The 26,862-nt window shown below is 40.7% G+C and overlaps 1 pseudogene and 1 gene segment (V, D, J or C); both read left to right on the top strand.

The window, feature by feature from the left end:
* Positions 1–16,664: 16,664 nt before the first annotated feature.
* LOC110541822 (immunoglobulin kappa variable 4-1-like) lies at positions 16,665–17,307 on the top strand. The segment is given in 2 exon segments: positions 16,665–16,710; positions 16,895–17,307. Coding segments are annotated over 2 exon segments (459 nt in total).
* A 7,717-nt stretch (positions 17,308–25,024) lies between these two features.
* On the top strand, positions 25,025–25,617 carry LOC110541820 (immunoglobulin kappa variable 4-1-like; annotated as a pseudogene).
* The last annotated feature ends 1,245 nt before the right edge of the window (positions 25,618–26,862 follow it).

Raw genomic sequence — 26,862 nt, 5'->3', positions numbered from 1 at the left:
AATGCTCGATCCCCATTCAGAAAGACAAAGATGGTGGACATCAGAAAAAGGAGAAAACCAGAGAACAGGACAAGAGCCTGCCACAGAGGGTCTCTGAAAGGCTCTACCCTTCAGGGTATTAAAGCAGATGCTGAGACTTATGGCCAACCTTTGTGTAGAGTACAAGGAATCTTATGAAAGAAGTGGGAAATAGTAACTCCTGAAGAGGAGAGGAGCTCTATAGGAGAGCAACAAAACCAAAAAATCTGGGCACAGGAGTCTTTTCTGAGACTGGTACTCCAACCAAGGACCATGCATGCATGGAGATAGCCTAGAATGCCTGCAAAGATGTAGCCCATGGCAGTTCAGTGTCCAAGTGGGTTACATAGTAATGGGAACAGGGACTGTCTCTGACTGATTTGCCTGCTCTTTGATCACCTCCCCCTGAGAAGGGAGCAGCCTTACCAGACCACAGAGGAAGATAATGCATCCACACCTGATGAGACCTGATAGACTAAGATCAGGAGCAAGAAGAGGAAGACTTCCCTTATCAGTGGACTTGGGGAGGTGCATGCATGGAGAAGGGGGAGGGATGGTGGGACTAGGAGGGGAGGAGAGAGGGATTAATGGGGGGGGGATACAAGGTAAATAAAGTGTAATTAATTTAAAAAATTGTCTTTTCATGGCACCCTTGATTTCTTGGATGTTTTGTGATTGGGACTTTTCTGATTTTACTGGTTTGCCTGGATTCCACTGGCAGACCCACTGAACAGGGGCTTCCATGTTTAGAATGCAGTCTTAAGGATACCTATCTTGCCCGTAGTGGGTGTGTGCGTAGGAGGGATCAGATGTCTGGCTGCTATCACAGAGAGACCCTGGATCTGGGGCTCTGCAATCACTTACTTAAAGGTTCACAGAGGATCCCCCTGTTCTCTACTTGCAGATTTGGGTCTGCAGGGGCAAATGAGAGCATAGAAGATCCATGGGCTCATTGGTGTCCACTGTTTTGTCATCAGACAGGGAGGTCTGTACTTAGGGTAGCTGCCTCTGCAGTCTCAGTCACCAAGCACAGAGGTTCATGCTTGGAGGATCAGCTGCCCTGCCATAGCCACAGCTGTGGGAGGCCCATCTGTGCCATTCATGGAGTTCCAGAGCTTTGCAGAGGTTTGTGCTTGAAATAGCTGCAGTCCTGCTACAGCTGCAGCCCTGGAAGGCCTGCCTGTGCCATTTCAGTGATTCAGTCACTGAGCATGGAAGATCATTGTGCTTGGGGGAATCACAGAGGCTTCAGCTGAACAGGGAGGACCTTCTTTGGGGCCCAGGCCACTGCAGGCTGCCTCTTCCCCGCAGGGAGACCTGTTCTTGGGGCAAGGGGAAGTGCAGTGGACTTGAATATTCACCACCCTCAGTCCCTGGAGATGTCCATGAGATACCTGGATCCAAACTGGCCCAGCTCACAAGTTGTCACCTCTCCTCCAGGAAGCCTCAAATGTGGATGTTCTCAATTCAGCTGCCTCTCACCAATTTAGGAGTTCTGGATCCTCTGCTCATCAGATACTGTGTGTGCTGTTCGTGGCATACCTGGACCTCTCCTTTAGCTTATATATTGAATACAGTTTTGGATACATAGCAACACACTTTCCCAAACTCATAGAATTATATACTTTACACGGCGGTTTTATTTTTAGTATGGCATAGAGGTACATAACTTAACCCCAACTTTTGAGGAGCTGAGCAGGAGAATGCATGTTTGATGCCAGCCTGGGTTACAAAATAGTATCCTATCTGATTTCTACCCTATTATCTCAGAAAAAAATATTAAAAAATGTGATTAAATATGAAAGTGAACTCTGGAGGACAACTCAAAAAAGTTAATATGTTAAGTCATAAATTTCTTATGGGGGTATTTTCAGCTTCCAGGTTTATTAGAGACCTTCCTCGTATGAAATTTGAAGATACTTTTTACTTGAGACATTGCATAGGAGATGCTCAGTGGGGACTACTCAACATAACAATATTACGGGGTTTCTGATCCTTGGTACAAGACAACAAGACTCAGTCAAGTTATAATCAAAATATTTATTGATTGCTGCTAGGAGGATAACAATCTCCAAGACAACTTTGTGGTTGCTGTGTGAAGGGGGCATGAGGAAATTATTTTTAAATGAGAGAAACACAAGAAGACCTTGAATGTCTGAGCAAGCTAAGCAGTAGACGGCTGCCAAGATTAGGAAGTCAAGGCAACATCAAAACAGTCCTTGACTATGTGCATGAGCAGGTTACAGAAACCAAAATGTAGTAAGTCATATCATAATAAGTAGATGATAAAGTCTGTACATTTTTTCAGTGGGGGAGGTCCAAAGAGTCAGGGTTATGGGGAACTTATCTTCTAGGGACTGTAGTCAGAGAAAAACAGCCAATGGGTACTGAGATGGATGTCAGCATAAAATGGAGTTTCTTTAGCCATCACAATAATTTCATGGAAAATATAAAAGAATTTGTGTGATTTGAATGAGACAACCCCTTCCCAGCAGGCTCATATGTTTGAATTGTCTTGTTTTACACTTGGTGGACTGTTTAGGAAGGATTAGGAGGTGTGACTTTGTTGGAGAGGTGTGGCCTTGTTGGAAGAGATGTGCCATTTGGATTGGGTTTTGCAGTTTCAAAAACCCACTGTCATACCCAGAGTGTCTCTCTTGGACTGCTGACTGTGGATGAGATCATATCCTTAACATCCTTTCCTGCCTGCCTGCCACCATGCTCTGGCCATGATGGCCATGGACTAACCCTCTGAAACTCTGAGCAAGTCCTCAACAAAATGCTTTCTTTTATATGCTGCCTTGACCATGAGGTTTCATCAGAGTAATAGTAACCCTATCTAATTCAGCTTTATCAACATAGTTCTTTGTTATTTACATAGTGATCATGAGCAGAGTCAGACAGCTAGCCAGGCTGATGTGTGCTCTGGGAGCATACAGACCAGGCTGCATGATAGCAAAAATGACCTCTTAGGAACCAATCTTGGCAAATTTACACAGTCAAGATCATACTGTAGGCTTGTGTGTTCTTAAGCACCTTGATACAGCTTTTAGACTGGAATGGACTCATCTGCATGCCACCCACATGCTAATGTCCTTATTCACACCCAGAAACCTAATGAGGAGAATGTTTTCAGTAGCATTTTCTGACCAGCATGAATTTCTAGATGTAGGAGGCCATGGATGATGAATAAAACCACAATTCAGGCACTGGATTAGAATCTTGATTGTGCACCTTTTGAATTGTGTGTGACATTAGGCAAATTCCATATCTTCCCCAACCCTCAATTTCCTGCCAAGAAGTTTGCTTTGGTTGCAAAGCTTCAAGGGGTACCCCAAATTCATAATTCAGATAATACTATTTAATATAATATTAAAAGATAATTTAGTGTTTTACTTTGTGAATAAGGAAATGTTGGTTAAGGACTTTTTTTAAATTAAAACTTTTATTTCCATGACATACACAGAACCCCTAGAGGCCAAATAAGGAAAACAGACCAAACTCAAACACTATGAAATCATAAACAAAACTATATTTAATATAATGTCAAGCTATGTAATTCACACTTGGTATATTTATTACAACAATCATTATACCCTTAGTAAAATCATTTTTTTTCAAGTCTCAATTTTTAAATGATTTACAACTCATTCTTTAAAATAGAGTGAAAAGCTATGACAAAAAGAAGACCAACGTTTAGCACATTGTCAAAATCAATGTTCTTTTGTTAGAAACGGCTGACATCTGTCAGTAGTAACCTTATGGAGACAGCTGGTGTGACCATCCTGTCCTGCACTGTTGTTGACAGTAAGGCTCTGGTCTCTGCTGTGGGCAGATGTTACCCCATGATCATCCATGCCACTGATTCTATCTACTATTACTTGGCCCTCCTCATTTGTTATCTTTACCACTAAACTGTCTGTTGTCTTACAGCCAGTTGCCTCTATTTCTTTGTTGACCAGCAGCTCTGCTATTCCATTCCTCAACACTGGAGGGTATTCAGGAGGATGTTGCAAGTATTCCTGGTACTCCAACCAAGGACTATGTGAGGAGAGGTCCTAGAATCCCTGCACAGATGAACCCCAAAGGCTGCTCAATTTCCAAGTGGGTTCCCTAGTAAGAGGAGCAGAGTCTGTCTTTGACATGAACTCAGTGGCTGGTTGATCACCTCTTCCTCAGGGGTGCAGCCTTGCAAGGCAACAGATGAAGATGATATAGCCAGTCCTGATGAGACCAGATAGGCTAGGGTCAGAAAGAAGAAGAGGAGGTCCTCCCCTATCAGTGGACTAGAACAAAGGAATTGAAGGGGAATGGGGAGGGTGGTGTGATGGAGATGATAGGAGGATGCTACAGCTTGGATATACTGTGAATAAACTGTAACCATAAAAAAGAGTCCAGAATCATTGCATGCTGCTGTAACATGCAGAGCAGCTGTGTCAGCTGGTGGAGTATAGATAGGGCCAAATAGGGGTTGTCGTGGTGTAGTCAGAAGGTTGGGAGAGCATTAGGAATCAAGCTTGATGACCTAAACAAATGACTTTTCACTCCCACTCCACAGTGTGAGCCTGTTTTCATGTGTAGATTCAATAATGTGATAAATGAAGTCAGTCTAATGCCATAGATTTAATACTCTAAAATACTGAGAGAGGTTATACAGTGTTGAAACTGGATCACTGCATGAAGGGCAAAGGATGTCAAGACAGTTTCAAGGATGAAAAGATCAGCAGAGGAAGGGGACAATGATAATTTTATTATTATTTTTATGATATTTCAAGTCTTTTACTTACCCAGGGAGAATGTCTTCCCTCAGTGCAATTTGTTAGAACAGTTGATGTCTGACGATAAGAAGCAACAAGTCTGACCATTTCCACTTCAAGAACATTTTAGCTTCACATTAAAACTGAAAAGACAATCTTGAACATTCTTTTCTTAATTTTCTTTTTTACAATTTATTCATTATATATCTTGATTGTAGCCCCCTCCCTCATCTATTCCCAGTCCCACCCTCCCTATCTCTCCCCTCCCCATTTCCTTCCATTAGTCCACTGAAAAGGGGCGTTCTCTTCCACTGCCATCTGAGCTTAGCTTATTAAGTCTCATCAGTACTGCCTGGGTCTTCTTCCTCTATGGCCTGACAAGCCTGCATCACCAGGGAGAAGTGATCAAAGAGAAGGCAACCCAGTTCATGACAGAGGTAGTCCCTGCTCCTCTCACTCAACAGCCCACATGGAGACTGTAGTGTCCATTGGCTACATCTGAGCAGGGTGTCTAAGTCCTCTCCATGATAGTCCATGGTTGGTGCATCAGTCTCTGCAGGCAACTTTGGGCCCAGAATTTTTAGCTTTGGTTTCCAGGTCCTTCTACATCCTTCTTCTTCCACAGGACACTCTGTGATCTGCCCAAATTTTGGCTATGAATTTTCATAAATTCTTTGATCCCCTGTTGGATGGAACCTTTCAGTGGTCTTCTATGGTGGGCTGCCTACCTGTTCCCTCTTTTCCACTACTTCTGGTGTCATCCTGTTTGCCATTCTGAATGATGATTAAGCATCCTCCCTAGGGTCCTTCTTGTTTAGCCTCTTGAGGTTTGTATATTTTACTATGGTTATTTGTTGGTATAATGTTCTTTTGGAATGTATACAATTACTCTTGTTCATTCAAATGCTGCTTTCTCTACTGCACTATCTGTTTTCAATCTGGATATTGCATTGTGATACTTGTTCTAAGCATCAACTGTCTCAGGTTTGTATAAATATGCCAATATTTGTTCTCTATATTTTCAATTAAACATTCATCCTGTGATGTGCAATGGAAAAAATAGGGTAGGGCATCCTGGTCGGGAAGGGAGAAGGAAATGAGTGGGAGGAGTTGGAGAGGGGAGATAAGTAGGAGAGGACTTGGATCAACAAGAGTTTAACTGTACCCAAGAAGCACAGTGGTCTTTCAAGGAGGTTCAGTCCAAGAAGCATACTATTCCTCATCTCTAGCTTCTGGCATATCACAGAATCAGGATGATCCTGTGTTTGGAACCTTGGTCCGCATCTGTGTAGGCCTCAGGCTGTTGCATACCACCTGACCAAAACCACTGGTCAAGAACATTTTCTATTGTTGACCTCAGCCCTCTCTCACACGTATCACCTCCCTCAGGACTCCAGTTCTACCTCTCTCCACAGCACACGCACCGATCTTTACTTCCATATTTCCTGCCTGTCGATCACACCTTCCTTCTTTGGAGTGTTGTACAGTTGGCATGGACATCTTTGCCATCAACTTGTGTCCCCAAAAGTGCAGGTCATGTCTGCCTGGGCCATCTCTAGTATTCATTTTTTTTTCTTTTGTCTCTAGAATTCTTATAGCGTGCGTTGTGTCAGAGGTACCAGTGATGTACAGAGTCGCCCTACTCTGCACTATAAATGCAGAAAACAATGAAGCTTACTAATTATACAGTGGTTATTTCATCTGTGTGAGCAGGAAGGAAATGTAGAGTATGTCTGTTTTCCTCCTGGAGACATTTACATTTCTATGTCCTTGGTCCCAATGCTGTGTTAGGATTCCAGGGTCATGGTATCATATATTTCCACCAGATTCTGACTTTGCTTGTGAACTTCTGTCTGATGCTCCAGGCAGCAATGAACTTTCTCTCTATTGGCTTTCTTCAAAAGATAGTACTTTATTCCAGTTGATCACCATATAGGCTGCCCACTCCACTTTTGAAAGGTATCAGATAAAAATTCAGTTTTACTCTGTGGTGTGCTCTTTGATCACTTTCCTCAGGCAAGGTGAACTTGCCAGGCCACAGAGGAAGAGGGTGCAGGCAGTCCTGAAAAGACTTGATAGTCTGGGGTCAGTTGGTTAGAGAGGAGGGCACTCCCGTACTGGGGGATAGAGGAGGGGGATAGGGTAATGAACAAGGTAGGGTGTGACCTGGAGGAGACAATGGAGAGGGCTTCCATGGATATGTAAAATTATTAAATTAATAAAAAATTCAGAACAAAAAAAATTCAGTTTTAATTTCACCTCCACTACTTGGGAATTCAGCTTCTCATATTAAGTTTGGTATTCTCCTAATATCTTGGGACTGTTGATTCTCTATATTCTTGTTAAGGACATGAGAGATGAGGAACAAAAACAGGTAGTAGGTCACCTTTGAGATCACAATACTTCCTATGTATTTTAGTTCATACAGGATATGTGTAGGATTTATGCTGCTAGTGTTTTCTTCACTATGCAGGAGGTTCTGACTTGACCTGTGGAAGATGGATGGATCTCAGAACAACTATAACAATTTAATGTTCTATGTAAGAGATAGGACTTGAGGTGGGGCAAGGATGAAGAGATTGAAGAGAGTATTTACTTATAGACCTCAGATGAACCAGTGAAAAGTAAATGTATCCATGAAAGAACAAGGAGAAAGACAGTTAAAAAGGGCACCTTCTAGTCCTCTACCTTGGATAGTGTCTTAGCTTGCTTTCTATCACTGTAATAAACATCATGACCAAATGCAAGTTGGAGAGGAAAAGCCTTATTTGGCTTACAAGTCCTGATCACAGTCCTTCATTGAAGGAAGTTAGGGCAGGAGCTCCCAACAAGACCAAGTGCAGGAAGTATGAAAGATACTTACTGGCCTGTTCTCCATCAATTGCTCAGTTTGCTTTCTTCCAACTGTCAGCATCATCTATGAGGAATGGCCCCACCTATGGTGTCCTGGTCCCTTCCACTACAATCATTTATTAAAAATGATTTGTATATGCGCAATCTCATGGAAGCCATACCTCAATTAAGATTCTTCTTCCCAGCTTTTGTCAAGGTGACAAAAAAATACTAAACAGTACATAGCACAGAGAGTAACTGTATTCCTAAATATATAAGTCCAGTGTGAAGTCAACAGGCATGACTCAGTCTCACTGAATTCATCTTCAATCTAAGGGTTCATGTTGTTCCTCATGATGATAACCTTGTAGAATTTCCTAGTGTAGACTCCTTTGTTGAGCTTTTATTATGCTAATAGTAATAGATACTATTGCTGTGATAATGGATATTTTTCTCACCTGTCTCCTTTAGAGTCCTTTACTATGTAGAAGAATCAGGGAACAGCAGAGTTTCTTTTACTCTGGGGAATACTGGATCCTGGACATGGTTTTCTTATTCTGGAGTTGTGGCTTTATAGGATTCCATCAGGATGAAACATCATGAAGGACAAAACCCTCAGGTAAAGAAGGCCTATCCCGAAGTGAGTGCCTGAGAGAAGTTGGAAAGTGACTGTGAGGTGGAGATGCACCAGTGTCCAGAGGAGATTAATAGAGAAAGATGTGTGGGAGAGAAAGCAGAACAATGGTGGAGAGAATGAATGTGAATTAATCCATCTTCTCTCTCTTTTTATCTTTCTCTGTCTCTCTCTCTCATTTTTTTTAGTTATTTTGATCACATGTCTTTTTTTGTAAAAAAAAACTGAAGACCACAGAGGAGACTAAGTAAGGAGACAAGACAACTCCATGAAGTAGTCTGCATTGGTGCTGTTAAGCTGTTTTTCACTATCCACACACCAAGTGCTCAGTTGTTTCTCTCAGAGGAGTCCCTGAGTCCAGGGAAGGTGGGTAAAGCAGGTTTGTGGGGAGTTATTGGTCAGGAATCAATCACTGTGGGAAGCCTTTTCAGTCTTTCAAGACAGTGATAGAATGCACAAATCTCAGGCTGAAAGTCTGCAATAACGACAAGCTGAATTTTGTCCCAGATCTGCTGCCAAAGAAACTGGTTGGGACTCCACTAATCTTGACTGAAATGTGGTAAATAAGGGCCTTGATGGTCTGTCCTTGACTCTGCTGGTGCCAGGACAAGTATCATCTGTGTAGAGGAGGCATCTTGCCCTGCAGATGATGGAGACTTTCTCTCCTGAGGAAACCTGAAGGGAATCTGCTGACTGGATGAGCTTGTTCTGCCCATTAAAAGCTATGATCAGAGGTAGAGGGGATACAGAGAGTGTGAGAGATGTTAGAGCAGAGATTCCTACTATCAGGAGGCCAGGACATTCCAGACCTGTGCTGCAAATGTTTTTTCCTCCTTATCTATCTCCAAAACATCTTTGAGGTCAAAGTCATCTTGGCATGTTATTTCAAATGAGGCACATGGTAGTAAAAGAAGGAGGAGGTGAGCTGCCACCTTCTTGCTGCCTCATTCTGCCTTCACAGAATGCTCTGGCCCAAGAAAAGGCTCCATTTGTAATTCCTGATCAAAGGGAGGGGCCAGTGAGATATGTTAATGTAAACTCAATAAGGATGAAGGCTGAGCAAGGGTATGGAGGGCTGTGGTCACCCCTGCATCTGATGTTAAACTCAACTTACCATTTACTGCCTGCCTTTACCCTTATCCCTGAGGATCTGGTAGTGCCACAGGTGCTGTGCTTATTATGTGACAGCCACTGCCACCTCCAGGGTAAACAGCATTCAGGGGCCCAGGGAGATTGCTCTTAGGAATTAACAGCTCTTCAGAGTGGGGCCATCAACAGCCTCTTAGCTGCAACAGTGACTGAAGTATAAGGCCCAAGGCTGCTCTGGTGAGGTCTCACACAAAGCTCAGTTGTTCTTGTGGCTGTGGGGCATAGACTCTGCAGTTCTGGAATGATGTGCCCATCCTTTATCTGGAAATGTGCTAAGCTGTGACCCAGACACAACTATTCTAACAATTCAGGAAGTTGGCTACTCTTTCTTAATTAATCCCCAGGATGGTTTAGGCCATGGTCTGTAAAGTTTTTTATTTAATGACATGAAATAATAAAGTGGAACCATACAAAGTAATCATCATAGTTCCCTGTGGGACAATTTTCCACCTGACCAATTATTTCCCCTTTATGGTGAAATTCGCAAATCACTCAGTTTTGTGAGAAACTCTTGAGTAATGTTATTTACATGTTTCCTTGTCTCCTCTGGTAATGCTGGCTCGCTGAAAAGCATTTGCTCTTCACTCTGTCTCTCTGCATCCCTAGATGTCACAGGTTGTCTGAGGAAGAGCATGACTAGATGGTTCTCTCTATTTTCTGGATTCAACTTCCTGAGCCTCCTCCCAGTGTGAGGAGAAGTGGTGGCTGGACGTTCTCCTCCATTATCCATGAATTAATTATCCCCAGGTAGTTGGATAGGTTTTTAGAACCAAGTTTGATTTACCCCTTGTTTAATGGACTTTAAGTTCAACCAGAGTATGTATGCATTAGTCCACCCTTAGTGGTATCATTTATGCTGGTCATTGTTATGGTTCATAGGAAGTATAACTGGAAATGGTTGTTTTTTTTAATTATTTATTTACTTTTATTTTATGTACATTGGTGTTCTGTCTGCTAGTTTGTATGGGTGAGGGTGTTAGATCTCCTGGACCTGGAGTTATAAAGAGTTGTGAGCTGCCATGTGGAAGCTGGGAATTGATCCCAGGTCTTTTGGAAGAGCAATCAGTGTTCTTAACAATTGCGCCATCTCTCCATCCCCTGGAAATAATTATTGATTCCACTTCTTCCTCAACATCTAGGTATACCTCTTCTAGACATATATCCTTATTATTTTTTTAAATAGTACTTTAGTTCTTTTAGGGTATAAAAATATATTGTACTGAACGTATCTGTACATCACTTCTTCTTCCAACTCCTCCCTGTTCCATTCTTCTCCAGCTTCTTGCCCCTTTTGTTCATTATTAACAATTTGCCCAGTCTGGTTAGTGCTGTCTATATAGCCATGTCACCACCCATGAAGGCATGACTTGCTATTTTCCAAAGTATAGTGACTCTTGCTCTCTCAGCAGACATCAACTGCCAATTTATCATCTTACAAGAATTTTGACTGGCTTGATCATGTGCAGGTAACAACAGCTACTATGAGTTCATGCATGCAATAGCCATGTTATGTTCAGAATGCAGCATCATTTTTACTCACCTATAAAGTAAAATGAGATTATAAAATTTTAAAATGATTGGATGAAATGAAAAAAAAATCATGCTGAGTCCATCAAAATCCCAGAAGAAAAACCCTACATGTATTCTCTCATATGAGGGTCCTAGCTTCAAACTTTCTATATTCTGTGTTAATTGGGAGTACATGTAGTTTCTTGAAAACTAGAAATGGCCTTTTGTTGGGGCATCCATTTAGGAAAGAAAAAATTTGCATATGTTGAATGAAAGTATAAAAAGACAATGGTAGAGGCAGAAGGGTTCTAGTAAGTATTAGAGGGAAGCAATGGGGAAATGAAGGGACAGACATAAGACATAGGCTTACTCCAAGCAAAGTATAAATGGAGAAGCTACCTGTGATTTTACAATTAAACTTAAAAAATACTAGGAGAGGTAAATGTTGGGAACTGGAAAAGATCATCCTGAGTGAGGTATCCTAGAAGCTGAAAGACACACAGGGTATATACTCACTCATAAGTGGATACTAGACATATAATATAGGATAAACATACTAAAATCTGTACATGAAATGAAGCTACTGAAGAAGGAGGACTCTGTCTAAGATGTTCAATTCCCAGTTAGAAAGGCAAAGAGGATGGACATCAGAGGAAGGAGAAAACAGGGAACAGGACAGGAGCATAACACAGAGGGCTTCTGAAAGGCTCTACCCTACAGGGTATTGAGGCAGATGCTGAGACTCATAGCCAAACTTTAGGAAGATTGCAGGTGATCTTATGAAAGAAGGGAGAAATAGTAAGACTGGTAGAGGACAGGAGCTCCACAAGGACAGCAACAGATCCAAAAAGTCTGGGGAAAGGGGTCTTCTCAGAGACTAATACTCCAGCCACTCATGGAGATAGCCTGGAACCCCTGCATCGAGGCAGCCCATGGAAGTTCAGTGCTCAAGTGGGTTCCCTAGTAATGGGGACAGGGACTGTCTCTGACAGGAACTGATTGGCCTGCTCTTTGATCACCTGCCCATGAGGAGATAGAGGCCTTACCAGGCCACAGAGGAAGATAATGCAAACACACCCGATGAGACCTGATAGACTAGGGTCAGAGGGAAGGGGAAGAGTACCAACCTTATCAGTAGACTTGGGCAGGGGTATGGGTGGGGAAGAGGAGGGAGAGTGGAATTGAGAAGGGAAGAAGGAGGGAGTTCCAGGGTGGATACAAAGTGAAAAAACTGTTATTAATAAAAATAATTATAAAGAAAAATATGAGGATATATATATATATATATATATGTAACACCTGTGATATAAAAAAAAAAAAGAAGGATGGGGAAATAATGGGAGATAAATGTTTAAGTGGAAATGAGAAAAGAAGTATTAGGGAAAGTAGTAATAGGGTTGAGTCATTGAAAACATCAACCCTAATAGTTTGCACATTAATTAAAATGTATGTTGAATTGGAGTTTTCAAGATTTAGTGAGCAAGACTGCTCTCAGACAACATAGGTTGTTAAAGAAGAATCTCAGTGCCAGGAATGGGTTACCTCACTAGAAATTACTGTCCCAGACTGTGCCTGCACAGCAAGCAGCTGGTGGAACCTCAGAACTGGCTTACAGTGTCTTGTTGGCATGTATGCTGCAGCTCAGCTGCCTCTGAGTCACCAGATCCCCTGCATTTGCAACCTGAGAACACCACTGCTGCTTCCACTAGAGGCACCAGTACCTTCTCAGCTACAACCTGAGACACCTTAGCCCAGCCCTTAAAGGCGCCCATGCCTGAGAGCACTGCTTCCCAAAACACCCACCCCAGTATGGTTGCTTCCAAAATACCAGCACCCATTTGTATTTTCCTGGACCTCTCTTGTCATCATGAATAGTATTCCAGACACCAGAGACAGGCAGATGCAGTCATAGGTTCAGGTTCAAGTAAGAAGCAAGTAAGGCTATGGACACCCAGAGGGCTAAATTGCAGTGTAAGAACACAGCTCACACAATTTAGGACATCGTTGCTCCATCAGAAACCCTAAAAAACAATGGATATTTTAATGTAGCTGAAACACAGGAAAATGAGCTTATATCAGTGATTATGTAGTTGTTATAGGCATATAAATAAGAAACAAATAAATGTTTCAAAGAGATACAAAAAAGTACTCCCAAAGAAATAGTCTCTGACAAAAACATACAGGAAATCAAAAAGGTGAAAGAACTGTATAAAACAGTTCAAGAACTGGAAACAGAATTAGAATAAATAATGAAAACAAACTAGAAAACCCTGAACATGGAAAACTTAGAGAAGAGATCAAGAACTACAAAGGTAAGCATCAAAAACAGAGTACAAGAGATAGAGGGGAGAATCTCAGGTGTTGCATATACAACTGAAGAAATCGACACATCTCTAAAAAAAAATCATTAAGTCAGAAAAGTTTCTGACACAAAACATCCAAGAATTCAAGGACACCATGGAAAGACATAAAAAAAGATGAAAAATGAAGATTCCAGACTCCTTGTTCCAGAAAATATTTTCAAGAAAATCATATAAGAAAATTTCCCCAACATAAAAAAGAGATGCAGACAAAAAGCTTATAGAACATACACACAGGAGGCTTACAGAACACCAAACACATTAGACCAGAAGAGAAATTCCTCCTACCACATAATAATCAAAAGACTAAATCTACAGATTAAAGAAAGAATATGAAAATCGGCAAGGGGAAACTATCAAGTAACTTCTAAAGGTAGACTTATCACAATCACATATGACTTCTCAATAGAGACTGTGAAAGCCAGCAGGAACTGGGCAGATGTCATGCAGACACTAAGAGACCACAGGTGCCAATGCAGACAACCATGTTCAGTAAACCTTATAATCACCATAGATGGAAAAATGATATTCCATCACAAACTAAATTTGAACAATATCTATGAACGAACACAACTCTACAGATGATAGAATAAAGAAAACTCCAACCCAATGAGTTCAATAACATCCAAGAAAACAAAGGATATAGATAACTTCACAATAGTAAAACCAAAAAAAACAAGCATAAAACCAGACACATTAAATCAGTTAGAAGAAAAAGTGGGGAAGACCCGAGAATTAATTGGTACAGGAGACACCTTCCTGAACAGAACAACAACAACAGCACAGGCTCTAAGAGCAACAATCAATAAGTGGGACTTCATGAAGCTGAAAAGCTTCTGTAAAGCAAAGGACACCGTCATCAAAACAAAAAGAATGCCTACAGATTGGGAAAGAATCTTCAGCAACCATTTATCTGACAGAGAGCTAATATACACTATATATAAAGAACTAAAGAAACTGAAAAGTAGCAAACCAAGTAATCCAATTAAAAAATGGGGAGCAGAGCTAAACAGATAATTCTCTGTAGAGGACTATTGAATGGCAGAGAAACACTTAAAGAAATGCTCAACCTCATTAGCCATCAGGGTAATGCAAATCAAAACGACCCTGAGATTTCACATTACACCCATCAGAATGGCCAAGATGAAAAACTCAAGAGGCAACACATACTGGAGAGGTTATGGAGAAAGTGGAACCCTCCTCCACTGCTGGTGGGAATGTAAACTTGTACAACCACTCTGGAAATCAAGTTGGCACTTTCTCAGACAACTAGGAATAGCGCTTCCTCAAGATCCAGCTATACCACCCCTAGAAATATATCCAAAAGATTCTCAAATACACAATAAGAACATTTGCTCCACCATGTTTGTATCAGCCTTATTTGTAATAGCCAGAAGCTGGAAACAGCCCAGATGCCCCTCAGTGGATGAATGGGTGCACAAACTGTGGTATATTTACACAATGGAATATTACCCAGCAATAAAAAACAAGGAAATCATGAAACTTGCTAGTAAATGGTGGGATCTGGAAATTATCATCGTCAATGAACTATACCAGAAGCAGAAAGATGCACATGGTATATACTCACTCATATAGACACATAATATAAGATAAACCTACTAAAATCTGTACACCTAAAGAAACTAATCAAGAGGGAGGACTCTTGCTAAAATGCTCAATCCCTATCCAGAAAGGCAAAGAGGCTGGACATCAGAAGAAGGAGAAAAGAGGGAATAAATCAGGAGCCTGCCAGAGAGGACCTTCGAAAAGCTCTGTCCTGCAGACTATCAATGTAGATGCTGAGACTTATGGACAAACTTTGGATAGAGTGCAGGGAATCTTATGAAAGAAGTGGGAAACAGTAACATCTGGAGAGGACAAGAACTCCACAGGGAGAGCAACAGAACCAAAAAAATCTGAGCACAGGGGTCTTTCCTGAGACTGATATTCCAACTAAGGACAATGCATGGAGATAACCTAAGACCCCTGCATAGATAAAGCCCATGGCAGTTCAGTATCCAAGTGGATTCCATTGTAATAGGAACAGGGACTGTCTCTGACATGAACTGATTGGCCTGCTCTTTATTTACCTCCCCCTAAGTGGGAAGCAGCCTTACCAGGCCACAGAAAAAGACAATGCAGCCACTCCTGATGAGACCTAATTGATTAGGATCAGAAGGAAGGGAAAGAATTCCTCCACTATCAGTGGACTTGAGTAGGAGCATGCATGCAGAGGGTGGAGGAAGGGAAGGATTGGGATGGGAGGAGGGAGAGAACCACAGGGGGGATACAAAGTGAATAAAGTGTAATTAATAAAGAAAAAATTACTAATTAAATAAAATATAACTAAAGCAGGGTAAAAAAAAAACCTTAGACATTAATGCCAACTCAAATTCTACTTAGAACTGAAATATACAATAAAAAATTAGTGTTGCTATCCTTTGCAAAATATCACTGAATAGTATTTGACGATAATATTTGAATTCAACCTTCTTCTTTCACCTGTATCTTCAATAGTAACAGATTTTATGCATTTTATTGGCCAATGATTTTCACCTGTAAATTGTAAATAGTCCCTTTTAGTTTTAAAAGAAACTCTAGGCGAGCATTCAAGGGCAAATATGTCCTTTAATCATTTATGGGAGGTACTATTTCGTGTCAAGATTAAATAATTATATTCCACTTCTTTTGTCTATTTTGATAGTATGATTTTAAAGGTGATTTGACACAAAATATTCTCATTTTTATGGTTGTGTTCATTAGCACAATAAGTAGTTTAGAAATGACATTTTTCTTTTCATATGAGCAATCCATATTCTTTAAATAGATAATCTTTAAATTCCAGAAATGACCTTATTTTTCTTTATTGAACTTCTGATTTTACGTATGAATAAATTTTACCTATATATAAAATCCAGATTTCCCTCTCCTTTTCTATATCCTGTCCTTCATTCTTTTCTGTCATCTACTCTTCTACTTTCCCCTTCTTTCATTTCTCCTTCTCCTGTATCTTTCTGCTGTTATTTATCACGATATTGTTTCCTGATGATTGTAATCAAAGTTTTTCTAGTATTATTTCTACTAAACTTACTTGCTTTAAATGTTTTTGATTTTTAATAGAAGCCTGTCATGAGTGTATCTTGATATTTGCAGATTGAGAGCTCTAAGTTGCTCCTTGAGCTTCTATGTTGACTTTTTCCCCTAGTGATTGGTTAATCGTTTTGATAATATTTTTGGCTGAAATTTTAACATGTATGCTCTCACAACCCAGTACCCTGGCTATTTACTTTCTCATTTGATGACTAGTTTGCATAACTTCCTACAACCCATCCCAGCTGGCCATAATTTATAATCAAGGTCCTTGCAGTGAGAACTGAATAGCATCAAAGAGCCTGGGGCACCAAGATGGAGTCACACCAGGTCTTCGTCTTCCTGCTCCTTTGGATGTCTGGTGAGACATTAAAGAGTATTAGAATATCATCAAATTAATTCATTTGTAGAGAAACTGCTATTTTCTATGGTAATCCAATGGTATTCAGGCACTGCCATTAGGAAAGGCATTTTAGATCCCAACATTTGTATCAGGAACTCTTTGTGTGTATATGTGAATACTCATTGTCTATTTCTGATTGCAGGTGCTGAGGGGAACATTGTGATGACCCAATCTCCCGAATTCATGTCCACATCTGTAGGAGACAGCATCACTCTAGGCTGCAAGTCCAGTCAGAGTGTGAGTAATGATGTACATTGGTACCAACAGAAATCAGGGCAGCCTCCTAAACTTCTAATGTCCTATGCATCCAATCGCCCCTCTGGGGTCCCTGATCGCTTCACAGGAAGTGGATCTGGGACAGATTTCACTCTCACGATCAACAGTGTGCAGGTAGAAGACCTGGCAGTTTATTACTGTCAGCAGGGTTACAGCTATCCTCCCACAGTGCTTCATCCTCCAACACAAACCTCCTTGAGAGTCTCACTGGCAGCCTGCACCACACACAACCCTGGGTCTACACAATTTCTATTTCTTCCTGGGATTTCTTATGCATGACTGATTAATAATTGAGAGATAGCCTCCATTCTTCCATAGATTTGTCAACACTGGTGTGTATAGATCAAAAGGAGAAGCTAAGTTAAGAATTTACAAGTTTTGGTGATGTACTAAGAGCATATAGTACATGCTAGAAGCATCAGAGAAGTGTACGGGGTCATGGTAGCTTTCAATATCTTTTTGTTATGCTTTGAGGCTATGATAAATTTGTGTGCTTATAGGCCTGTCCTTTAAATTGTTGAAATATGATTTTGTTGAAAATGTTTTCTGGGCATTTGGAGAATCTTTTTTCTTTCCTCTATGTCCATTATTCTTAGGTTTCATTTTTTCTTGTTTTCCTTGATTTGTCGGATGGTTTGTGTCAGGAATAATTTAGATTTAATATTTTCTTTGACAGATATATCTATTTCTTTCATTGTATCTTCAACCCCAGAGATTCTTTCTTCCATCATTGTCATATGATGGATATACTTACCTCTGTAGTTCCTATTTTCTTGCCTAAATTGATTTTCTCCATGATTTCCTCAGTTTGTTTTTTTTTTAATATTTCTATATACATCTTTAAATCTTGAAATGTTTTGTTGATTTCCTTTACCTATTTATATTTTCCTTCAAATCCATCACCTGTTTGTTTAAACTTTCCTCTATTTCTTTCATTTCCTACAGTGATTTAATTATTTCTTCACTAAAGGCCACAAACTCTTTGGCTGTATCTTCCTCTAGTTCTTTATAGATGGTCACAAAATGTTTGACTTTATCTTCTCCTGTTTCTTTATGAATTTGGTTTCTTCCATTATCATCCTCAGAAGCCTAGATTTCAGGTCATTTCCTTTAGTTTCTCTTATGTTAGGGTATCCAGGGTAACTGGGTTCTGGAGGTACCACATTACTTTGGCTTTTATTGATTGTGCTTTCAAGATGGCTCATCTCTCTGTCTCAGGTATTGGCTGTTAGTTTCTGGTGTCTGCTGGAGTCCTGAGGTGTTGCGGGATCGGGTTGGGTGAAATCCCCTTGGAGGAAGATGGTTGTTTCTGAAGGATTCCTCCTCAGCTTTTTGGGTATTGTCACCTAATGACTGATGGTTTTCAGGGAATCGCCACTGATCTGCTGTGGGTGTATTGTCTTGTGGGTTCACTGGGCTCTTTGGGAACCCTGGGCCTCTTTTATTACCAGGAGAATTCTTGAAGACAGGTGCCCTGTCTCTGGCTTTCTTTTTCTGAATTTAGTGAGCTGCTGCTGCTTATACACTGTTTTTGCTGGGCACAGCCCTTTTCATGATCCTGGGAACCCTGAGGTTTGGCCTGTTTCAGTAGGAAGACAGGTTGGGCTTTGGAGCAGCATCTGGGGCTGATCTGGTGGGTTCTAGGCATTAGCAGGTCAGAAGTTGCACCTCTGGGACCCAGTACCTAAGGTAATCAATGACCAGTGAGCACAGCACACAGTTATACAGGTGGATTCTAGAGTCCCTGAGCCTGCAGAAACCCACGAACTTTTCTGGTAATTACTGGGTGACTTAAGGCCAGACCTGATGTTTCCCTCACTGTGTTGTTTTCTCATATCTGGGATATCCAGTCTGTGGTGTTTTGGGATCCACAATTCAGCCTGGTGTTGTGAGTAGAGTTTGTAGGCAGAGGTGCTGGTGCATGTACAGATGTGTGGCTCTGCACTGGTGACTGTCTACCTGCAGGAAACTGAGAACTTTTCTTGGTGGGTGGCTGAGTGTCTTAAGGTTGGACCTGATTGCTTCCTTCCCTGTGGGATTTCCTCTCACCTGGGAAACCCAATCTCTGGTGTTTTGGGGCCCACAGTTCTGTCTGGGATGGTGAGTAGTGAGCACACGTATGTTGCTCTGTGTTGATGACTCAGTGCCTGCTGGAACCCATTAGATTTTCCCATTTCCAGAGGTTGAGTGGGTGACCTAAGTTTGGTCAGACTGGATTGCTAGTTTCACAGTTGGGTTCCTCTCTACTGGTAAAACCAGTTTCTATTGTGTGGCCCACAGTTCAGTCTGTACATGCAGGTGTGTTGCTCTGAGCTGATGATTAAGAACTTGTAGGGAACTCAAAAATTCTTGCAGGGTTTAGCTGGGTGACCTGAGATCAGACCAAATTGCTTCCCACAATTTTGGGTTTCCTCTAATGTGGGGAAGACAATGGCTGGTGTTTTAGGGTTCACAGTTTGATCTGGTGGTCACTGTGCATTCAGTGCTTTCCTCCTGATCAGGCACAGTGAGCTCTTGGCATTGCCATCTTGGATCCGCTCCTCATCTTATTTTCTATCCCCTTAGTATTTTTGTATGATAGACAGTTCTAACTATGTAAAGAACAGGAAATTAAGTTGTTAGCTTCCTATAAATGAAAACATATGTACATGTTAATAGAACTCTATGCAATGGGAAACCGATGTGTGGTACATATATACATTTGAGATGGTGTCTTGCTGTGGTTCTGTGTCAAATAAACTATCATGTTGTTGGCATATGCCAGTTTCCCTTCTGTTGCCATCCCCACATCTCTGATTATAGGCAGCTATCTCCACACTGGGCAGAGGCATGACTCTTAAAACCACAATATGTGCAAATTAAGTCCAATAATGGTAGAGATATCTTATGTTGGTATAATGTTCTTGTGGAATGTATATAAATTTCCTTCTTCATTCAAATGCTGATTTCACTATCCTACTATGTGGTTTCAATTTAAACACTGAATTTTGATGTTTATTCTAGGAATCACCTTTCTTAAGCTTGTGTAAACATGCCATTATTTGTTCTCTGTATTGTCAATGAAACAACCAGCCAATGCTGAGCAATAGAAAGCATAGGACGTGGCACCCTCATCTAGAGGGGAGGAGAAAGAATAAAGTGGGAGGATTCAGAGAGGAGAGATAAGCAGGAGAGAACTTGAAATCACAATGAGAGATGAACGAGATCTAAGATATGACTAAAAAGTAAGTATAATGTGGGAAATCTGAATGGGAGGAAACTATGTGAACTTGGAGTTTTGGGATGGAGTAGCTACTGCAGAGCATTGTGCTTTAGGTTAATTAAAGAAATCCTAGTCTCTGTGTGGTGATTTCAGTATTCAGCTGCTTTAGGAATAACCATTATTTAGTTAAAGTTAAATTAGCAATAAATATTAATAATCAACAACAGTGTAATGAAGATGGATTGGAATGCCACATGTCACACCACCAACAGCCATCCTGCTTATAAAACTTAATGAGATTGGAAGTGATTGTAATTTATGGCTTTATATATATGACAAGTTGTGGAATTGTAGATATACTATTAATTGTGTGCATAAATTAAAACACTCTTACATAGTTTGGAGCTAACATAATTTCTACTGGTTACCTCTAGGAGGAGCTATGAACTGTAGGCTTCTTCTCAGGGAGACTAGAGAGGAGCAGTTTGTGGAGGAAACTGTTGCAAGTAGATATCCTCCTTGGCCATGTCTGCAGCTTAGAGGGTCACCATCAGCTGGAAATCAGTGTTATCTACACAGCTCTCACAAACTTTCGCATAACCTGATCCCACCAAAAGCAGAGAAAGGCTCCCCATTTGTTCACCTGAGTAACTCCCAGGTGTTACTGCTCATGGATCTAGGACAGAGATCAGTTTCAGCACCATCAGCATCCAGACTGAAGAGGTGTCAATTTGTTACTGTGAAGGCTGTTGCAGTCTCCTCTTCAGTGCTTAGTCTACAATACAGATACCTTCAGAGCTCAGCCAGACAGCAAATGTATGATCCAGAAAACTTTTATCACTACACAGCCTGGTAAACGCTATCCTCTCTGTCCAAGGTTCAGTGAGCCTTGCCTTACTCCAGTAGACTTGGAAGTGTAGGAGAGCATTCAAGGGCCAACATGTCCTTTAATCTTTTATGGGATGCACTACTTTGAGTCAAGATTAAATAATTTTTTCCACTTCTTTTGTCTATCTTGATAGTATTATTTTAAAGGAGATTTGACAAAAAATATTGTCATTATTAGGGCTGTCTTCATTAATAGAATAATTTATTTGGAAACAATTTAAAAATGTTCTTTTCATGTGTCATCAATATTCTTTAAAAATAGGTAATCTTTAAACTCTAGTAATGCCCTCATTTTTATTTATCATATATTTTCTTCTGATATTACCTATGAATAAATTTTAACTATGTATAAAATTTGTGTCTGAGCTATTTAGTAAAACTGAAAGTACGTACAGTAACCACGAGGAATTATGTAGCATAAATGTACACTTGAGCTAGGCAGGAATACATCAAATTTGTGGCAGACCCTGAATAAGAAAACAAAGAAACTGTTGAACATTCACCTGTCTATATTCCACATTCTTCATGCATTCTGCATATGTACAGAAAACACATGGGTGGCAGAAGAACCTCAGAGAGCATCTGCTTACACATCCTGCTACTTATCCTGTGCTTGTTGAAATATTAACTGTATTTTCATACACTAATTACACAAAATACTGGATTTTATAAAAGCAAACATCTTTCAAGATTAGGTCATATAACTATTTATACCCAGTACTGATGATATTTTATGTCAAATTGACACACATACTAAAATTGTGTCAAATGAAGGTATAACCTTGTTTGAGAAAATGCCTTAGTACTACTGAACTTTGGGCAAGTTGCAGGGAATTTTCTTTTTTTTTTTTTTTTTTTATTTATTTTTTTTTATCAGTTACATTTTATTAACTCTGTATCCCAGCCGTGTCCCGATCCCTCATTCCCTCCCAGTCCCTCCCTCCCTCCCTCCCTCATCTCCACCGTGCCCCTTTCCAAGTCCACTGATGGGGGGGACCTCCTCCCCATTCATCTGATCCTGTTTTATCAGGTATCTTCAGGACTGGCTGCAAAGCCCTCCTCTGTGGCCTAACAGGACTGCTCCTCCCTTCGGGGGTAGGGAGACCAAAGAGCCAGTCATCGAGTTCCTGTTAGAAATAGTCCCTGTTCCCCTCACTTTGGGAAACCAATTGGTTACTGAGCTACCACAGGCTACATCTGAGTGGAGGTTCTAGGTTATGTCCATACATGGTCCTTGGTTGAATGTCAGTCTCAGAAAAGACCCTGTGCCCAGATATATTTGGTCCTTGTGGAGCTCCTATCCTTTCCCCATCAGACTAACTCCCCTTCTTTCTTATGATTCGCAGGGAATTTTCTTAATTAGTAATCGATGGGGTAGGATGCAGTCCATTGTAGGTGATGCAGCCATTCATGGTGACCCTGGGTTCCTCAGCAGAGCAACCTGAGCAAGCCACAAGGAGGAATCCTGTAAGCAGCCCTCCTCCATGGCCTCTGCTCAGCTTCTGCCTCTGGGTTCCTTCTCTATTTGATTCCCAACCCTGACTTCCCTTGGTGATGGACTGTTACCTGGATGTGTAAGGAGAATAAATTTTCCCATTCTTTCAAGTTGCTTTTGTTCACGTTTTATCAAACCAACAGTAATCCCAAATAAGACACATCCTTTACCTTCCTCTTTCTCTTTATTCCCTGTTTCATTTATTATAAGTTCCTCATCTCACTGAGTTTACCTTCTATTCACCTACTACAGTTGTGTTTATGTTTATGTATTAATGTTTAAATTATAAGAGTTATAAATCACAGGGTACATGTGATTCTTTTGTTTCTAAGCCATATGTCCCCTCTGCCTCATTGTCATGGGTCACATTCCACTCTAAATTCTCCCTGTCTGCTCTTAAATGTAGAGACCTGGATATCTCATTCAATACTAAAGAAGTACAATTGTTCATTGATAGATTCTACCTTCTAGGTTTTTATCTCATGTTTATGAGTAAATATAACATGTAAGAAATGGGAAACTCAAGGCCCAATGTAAGCAATATGCTAACTAATGCCATCCATTCATTCTCTAAAACCAAACTCATCAACTGCTTTTGGAGGCCACAGATATATTGGGTGTTACAGTGTTATAGACCAGATATAGTTTCTCATGTTGTGTGTGTGTCTTCTTTCAGGAATAATATCCCCTTTATGGACTCTCCTTTATCATCAGTTATTTTTCTATTGTTGTAATAAACAACATGACCAAAGCAACTTTTAAGAAAGGCATCATTGGGGCTTTCAAAGATTAGAATCTATGATAGTAGAATGAAGGCAACAGGCAGCAGTCCTAGTAGTAGATGGAGCCCAACTCAGGGCTCACATTTCCAATTCTATGTATGTGTGTGTGTATAAATATGTATGTATGTCTATATGTATGTGTACCATGTGTGTGCCGTTACTGGAATTACAGATGTCTGAAAATCATCAAACAACATCTTGGAATCAAACCTGAGTCTTTTACAAGAGAAACAAATATTCTTAACAACTGACCTGACACTCTACCCCTAAACCTTTCTTTTTTAATATTTATACTCTTTTACCTTCGCCAGTCCTCTTTCCTCTCCACATTTACCATCTCTCTCCAATCCAGCTTTCCCTTTCCTTATCTCTATCCTCTCCTTTCTTTCCTTATTCCCCCTCATCTTCTCCATTCCCTTTCATTCTCTCCTTTTTTCTTTTTCTCTTTCCATTTTTTCTGGTGTTGTTGATGAGCATTTATTATTATTTTCTTAGGATATTATTTTCTTACGATAGCATATTTATTATTTTCTTAGGATAGTTATCAAAAGTTTTCTAGTATTATTTCATTCAAACTCACTTGGTCTTAATGTCTTTGGTTTTTAATGGAAGACTGCCTTAAGTGCATCTCAGTATTTCCAGTTTGAGAACTCCAAGTTGGTCCTTGAGCTTCTATCTTGACTACCCCCCCCCGCAAGTGATTGCTAATTTTCTTTGATGATAGCTTTCTTTGGCTGTAGATTTACCTGGATACTCTCACACTCCAGAACCCAGGCTATTTCATTTCTTATTTGGTGGCTGCTTTGCATAGGTCCCTATAAGCCAGTCCATCTGCTCATATTTTTTTTTTCAAATACATAGCCTCATTTTTTTATTAATTGTTGTTACATGCATATAGGATGAGTTCATTTTTTTTTCAATGCAGTTTATTCAGGAACATTGAACAATCCTCGGACCCCGGGGAAAGCCAGCCCACAGCTTAAATAGCCTCTGGGTAGCCAACCCAGGCGTGTCACGGGGGCAATGCAGATAGGTCCACATACATGGAATCAAGCCAGATCCTCAGCCTTAGCCAAATGTGGAATTGTTAATGACAGAGAGCACTCACCATCGGGAAGGTGGAAGGCGGAAACCAGCTCCATCTTTAAGGCATAGCATTCCGCAGCTCTCTACAGTTCCCCCTTTTTGTTTTAGACGCATCAGGCAAGAGTAGAGGTCTGATCTCTGATATTAGAAATAAATTGGGACTTTGTACAGATGTTCATTTAGGTGTCATCCACCCAAAGAGCATCAGACCCATCCGATACCTTTTTCTCAGAGGCGGGACCTGGGGCATCAACCCGCATGCAATCAGACATGCTCTCCTCTGGGTCCAAAGCGGCTGACCCTGAGTGCAGTGCTTAGCCTCGCATCCTGAGCGTATCATTTTAGCTTTTTATGGTATCCAACCATGCTTGGGGAGAATGTCCTGCTTCAATGGCTGTAAAGGCCTGAATGATCATGGCTGCATCACACTGTTGTGAGACTCTAATCTTGCATTTATACCACAGGCAAACCAAGTGCTCATATTTTATAAACCAGGCCTTTGCAGTGAGAACTGAAAAGCATCAGACAGGCATTGGCATGAAAATGGAGTCACAGACCCCGGTTTTCATATTCTTGCTGCTCTGGATGTCTGGTGAGACATTAAAGACTATTGGAATATCATCAAAGTAATTCATTTGTAGAGAAACAATTACTCTAATTACTATTGCAATCCAATAGTATGCAGGCAATGCCATTGGAAAAGACATTTTTGATCCTAATATTTGATTCAGGAATTCATTTTGTGTATATGTGAATACTCATTGTCTTTTTCAGATTGCAGGTGCTGAAGGGGACATTGTGATGACCCAGTCTCCTGAAATCATGTCCACATACGTAGGAGACAGCATCACCTTAAACTGCAAATCCAATCCAGTCACAATGTGAGTAGTAGTGTACATTGGTACCAACAGAAACCAGGGCAGCCTCCTAAACTGCTAATCTATGGTGCATCCATTCGCCCTTCTGGGGTCCCTGATCGCTTCACAGGCAGTGGATCTGGGACAGATTTCACTCTCAGCATCAGCAGTGTGCAGGCAAAAGACCTGGCAGGTTACTATTGTCAGCAGGGTAGCAGCTTTCCTCCCACAGTGCTTCAGCCTCCAACACAAACCTCCTCTAGAGGAGGAGCTGCCTAGAGTACACATAGCCCTGGGCCTGCACACTTCCCCTTCTGCCTGAAATTTGCTATGCATGACTAATTGATGAAATGTTAAGTTAAAAATTAATAAAGAGTTGGCTTCCATCTTGTACAATTTTGGCAATACAGGTGCATATAGATAAAAAATGAAAAGCTAATTTAAGAGATTTAGAAGTTGTGGTGTTGTACTGAGAGGATATAGTACAAGCAAGAAGCATCAGTGAAGTTTACAGTGTCATGCTGGCTTTAGATTTGCCATGTTATGCCTTCAGGATATGAATCTGTCTAAAATAGGACAGAATTTCAAATCATTTACAAAGAATACATCATCATGAGTTTATTAGTTTAGATTAAGAATTCTCAAGCTTTCATAAGTTAAATCTATGAAAAATATGGTCCATTTCATTTAGATTTTCAAATTTTGTGGTGTATAATCTCTTGAAGTCAGACCTACTGATTCTTTTAATTTCCTCAGTGTCTTTCATTATGTCCCCATTTTTTTATGATTTTGCTGATTTGGATAGTGTATCTCTCTGCCTTTTAGTTAGTTTGGCTAAAGGTTCTTCTATCTTGATGATTTTCTCAAAGAACAAGCTCTTGCTTTCATTGATTCTCCAAATTGTTTTTTTTCCATATAATAAATAGTTAATTACTGCAAGTATAGATGGCTGTATGAATATGAATTTCCAGAATTACATTATAAGCACACAGAAAGATGAAGAACTCTGGGCAAGTACTCATGTCGTATGCTTTGGTCTATATGTCTGTGTCTACTGCATATATGCATCTGATTTTTATTTATTTATTACAGTTTATTCACTTTGTTACCCAGCTACGTCCCCCTCCCTAATCTTCACCAAATCCCACCCTCCCTTCCTCTTCTCCTCCCATGCCCCTCCCTCAGTTCACTGATAGGGTTGGACCATCTCCCCTTCCACCTGACCCTGTCCTGTCAGGTCTCATCAGGCCTGGCTGCATTGTCTTATTCTGTGGCCTGCTATGGCTGCTCCCCATCCCTTCATGAGAAGATGAACAATGAACCAGCCACTGAGATCATGTCAGAGACAGCCCCTCTTGCCCTTATTAGGGATCCCATTTGTAACCTGAGCTCTAAGGGCTACATCTGTTCAGGAGTTTTATTTCATCTCCATGCATGGTCCTTGGTTGGGTTGTCAGTCTCAGAAGAGACCCCTTTATTTTTGGTTCTCTTGTTCTGCACTTTTTCTTCAAACAAGTTTAGTGT

This window comes from Meriones unguiculatus, chromosome 5 (genome assembly GCF_030254825.1).
Source record: "Meriones unguiculatus strain TT.TT164.6M chromosome 5, Bangor_MerUng_6.1, whole genome shotgun sequence".
In the NCBI taxonomy this organism is placed as follows: domain Eukaryota; kingdom Metazoa; phylum Chordata; class Mammalia; order Rodentia; family Muridae; genus Meriones; species Meriones unguiculatus.
Note: the sequence above shows the minus strand (reverse complement) of the source record. Positions and strands in the feature narration are given on the sequence as shown.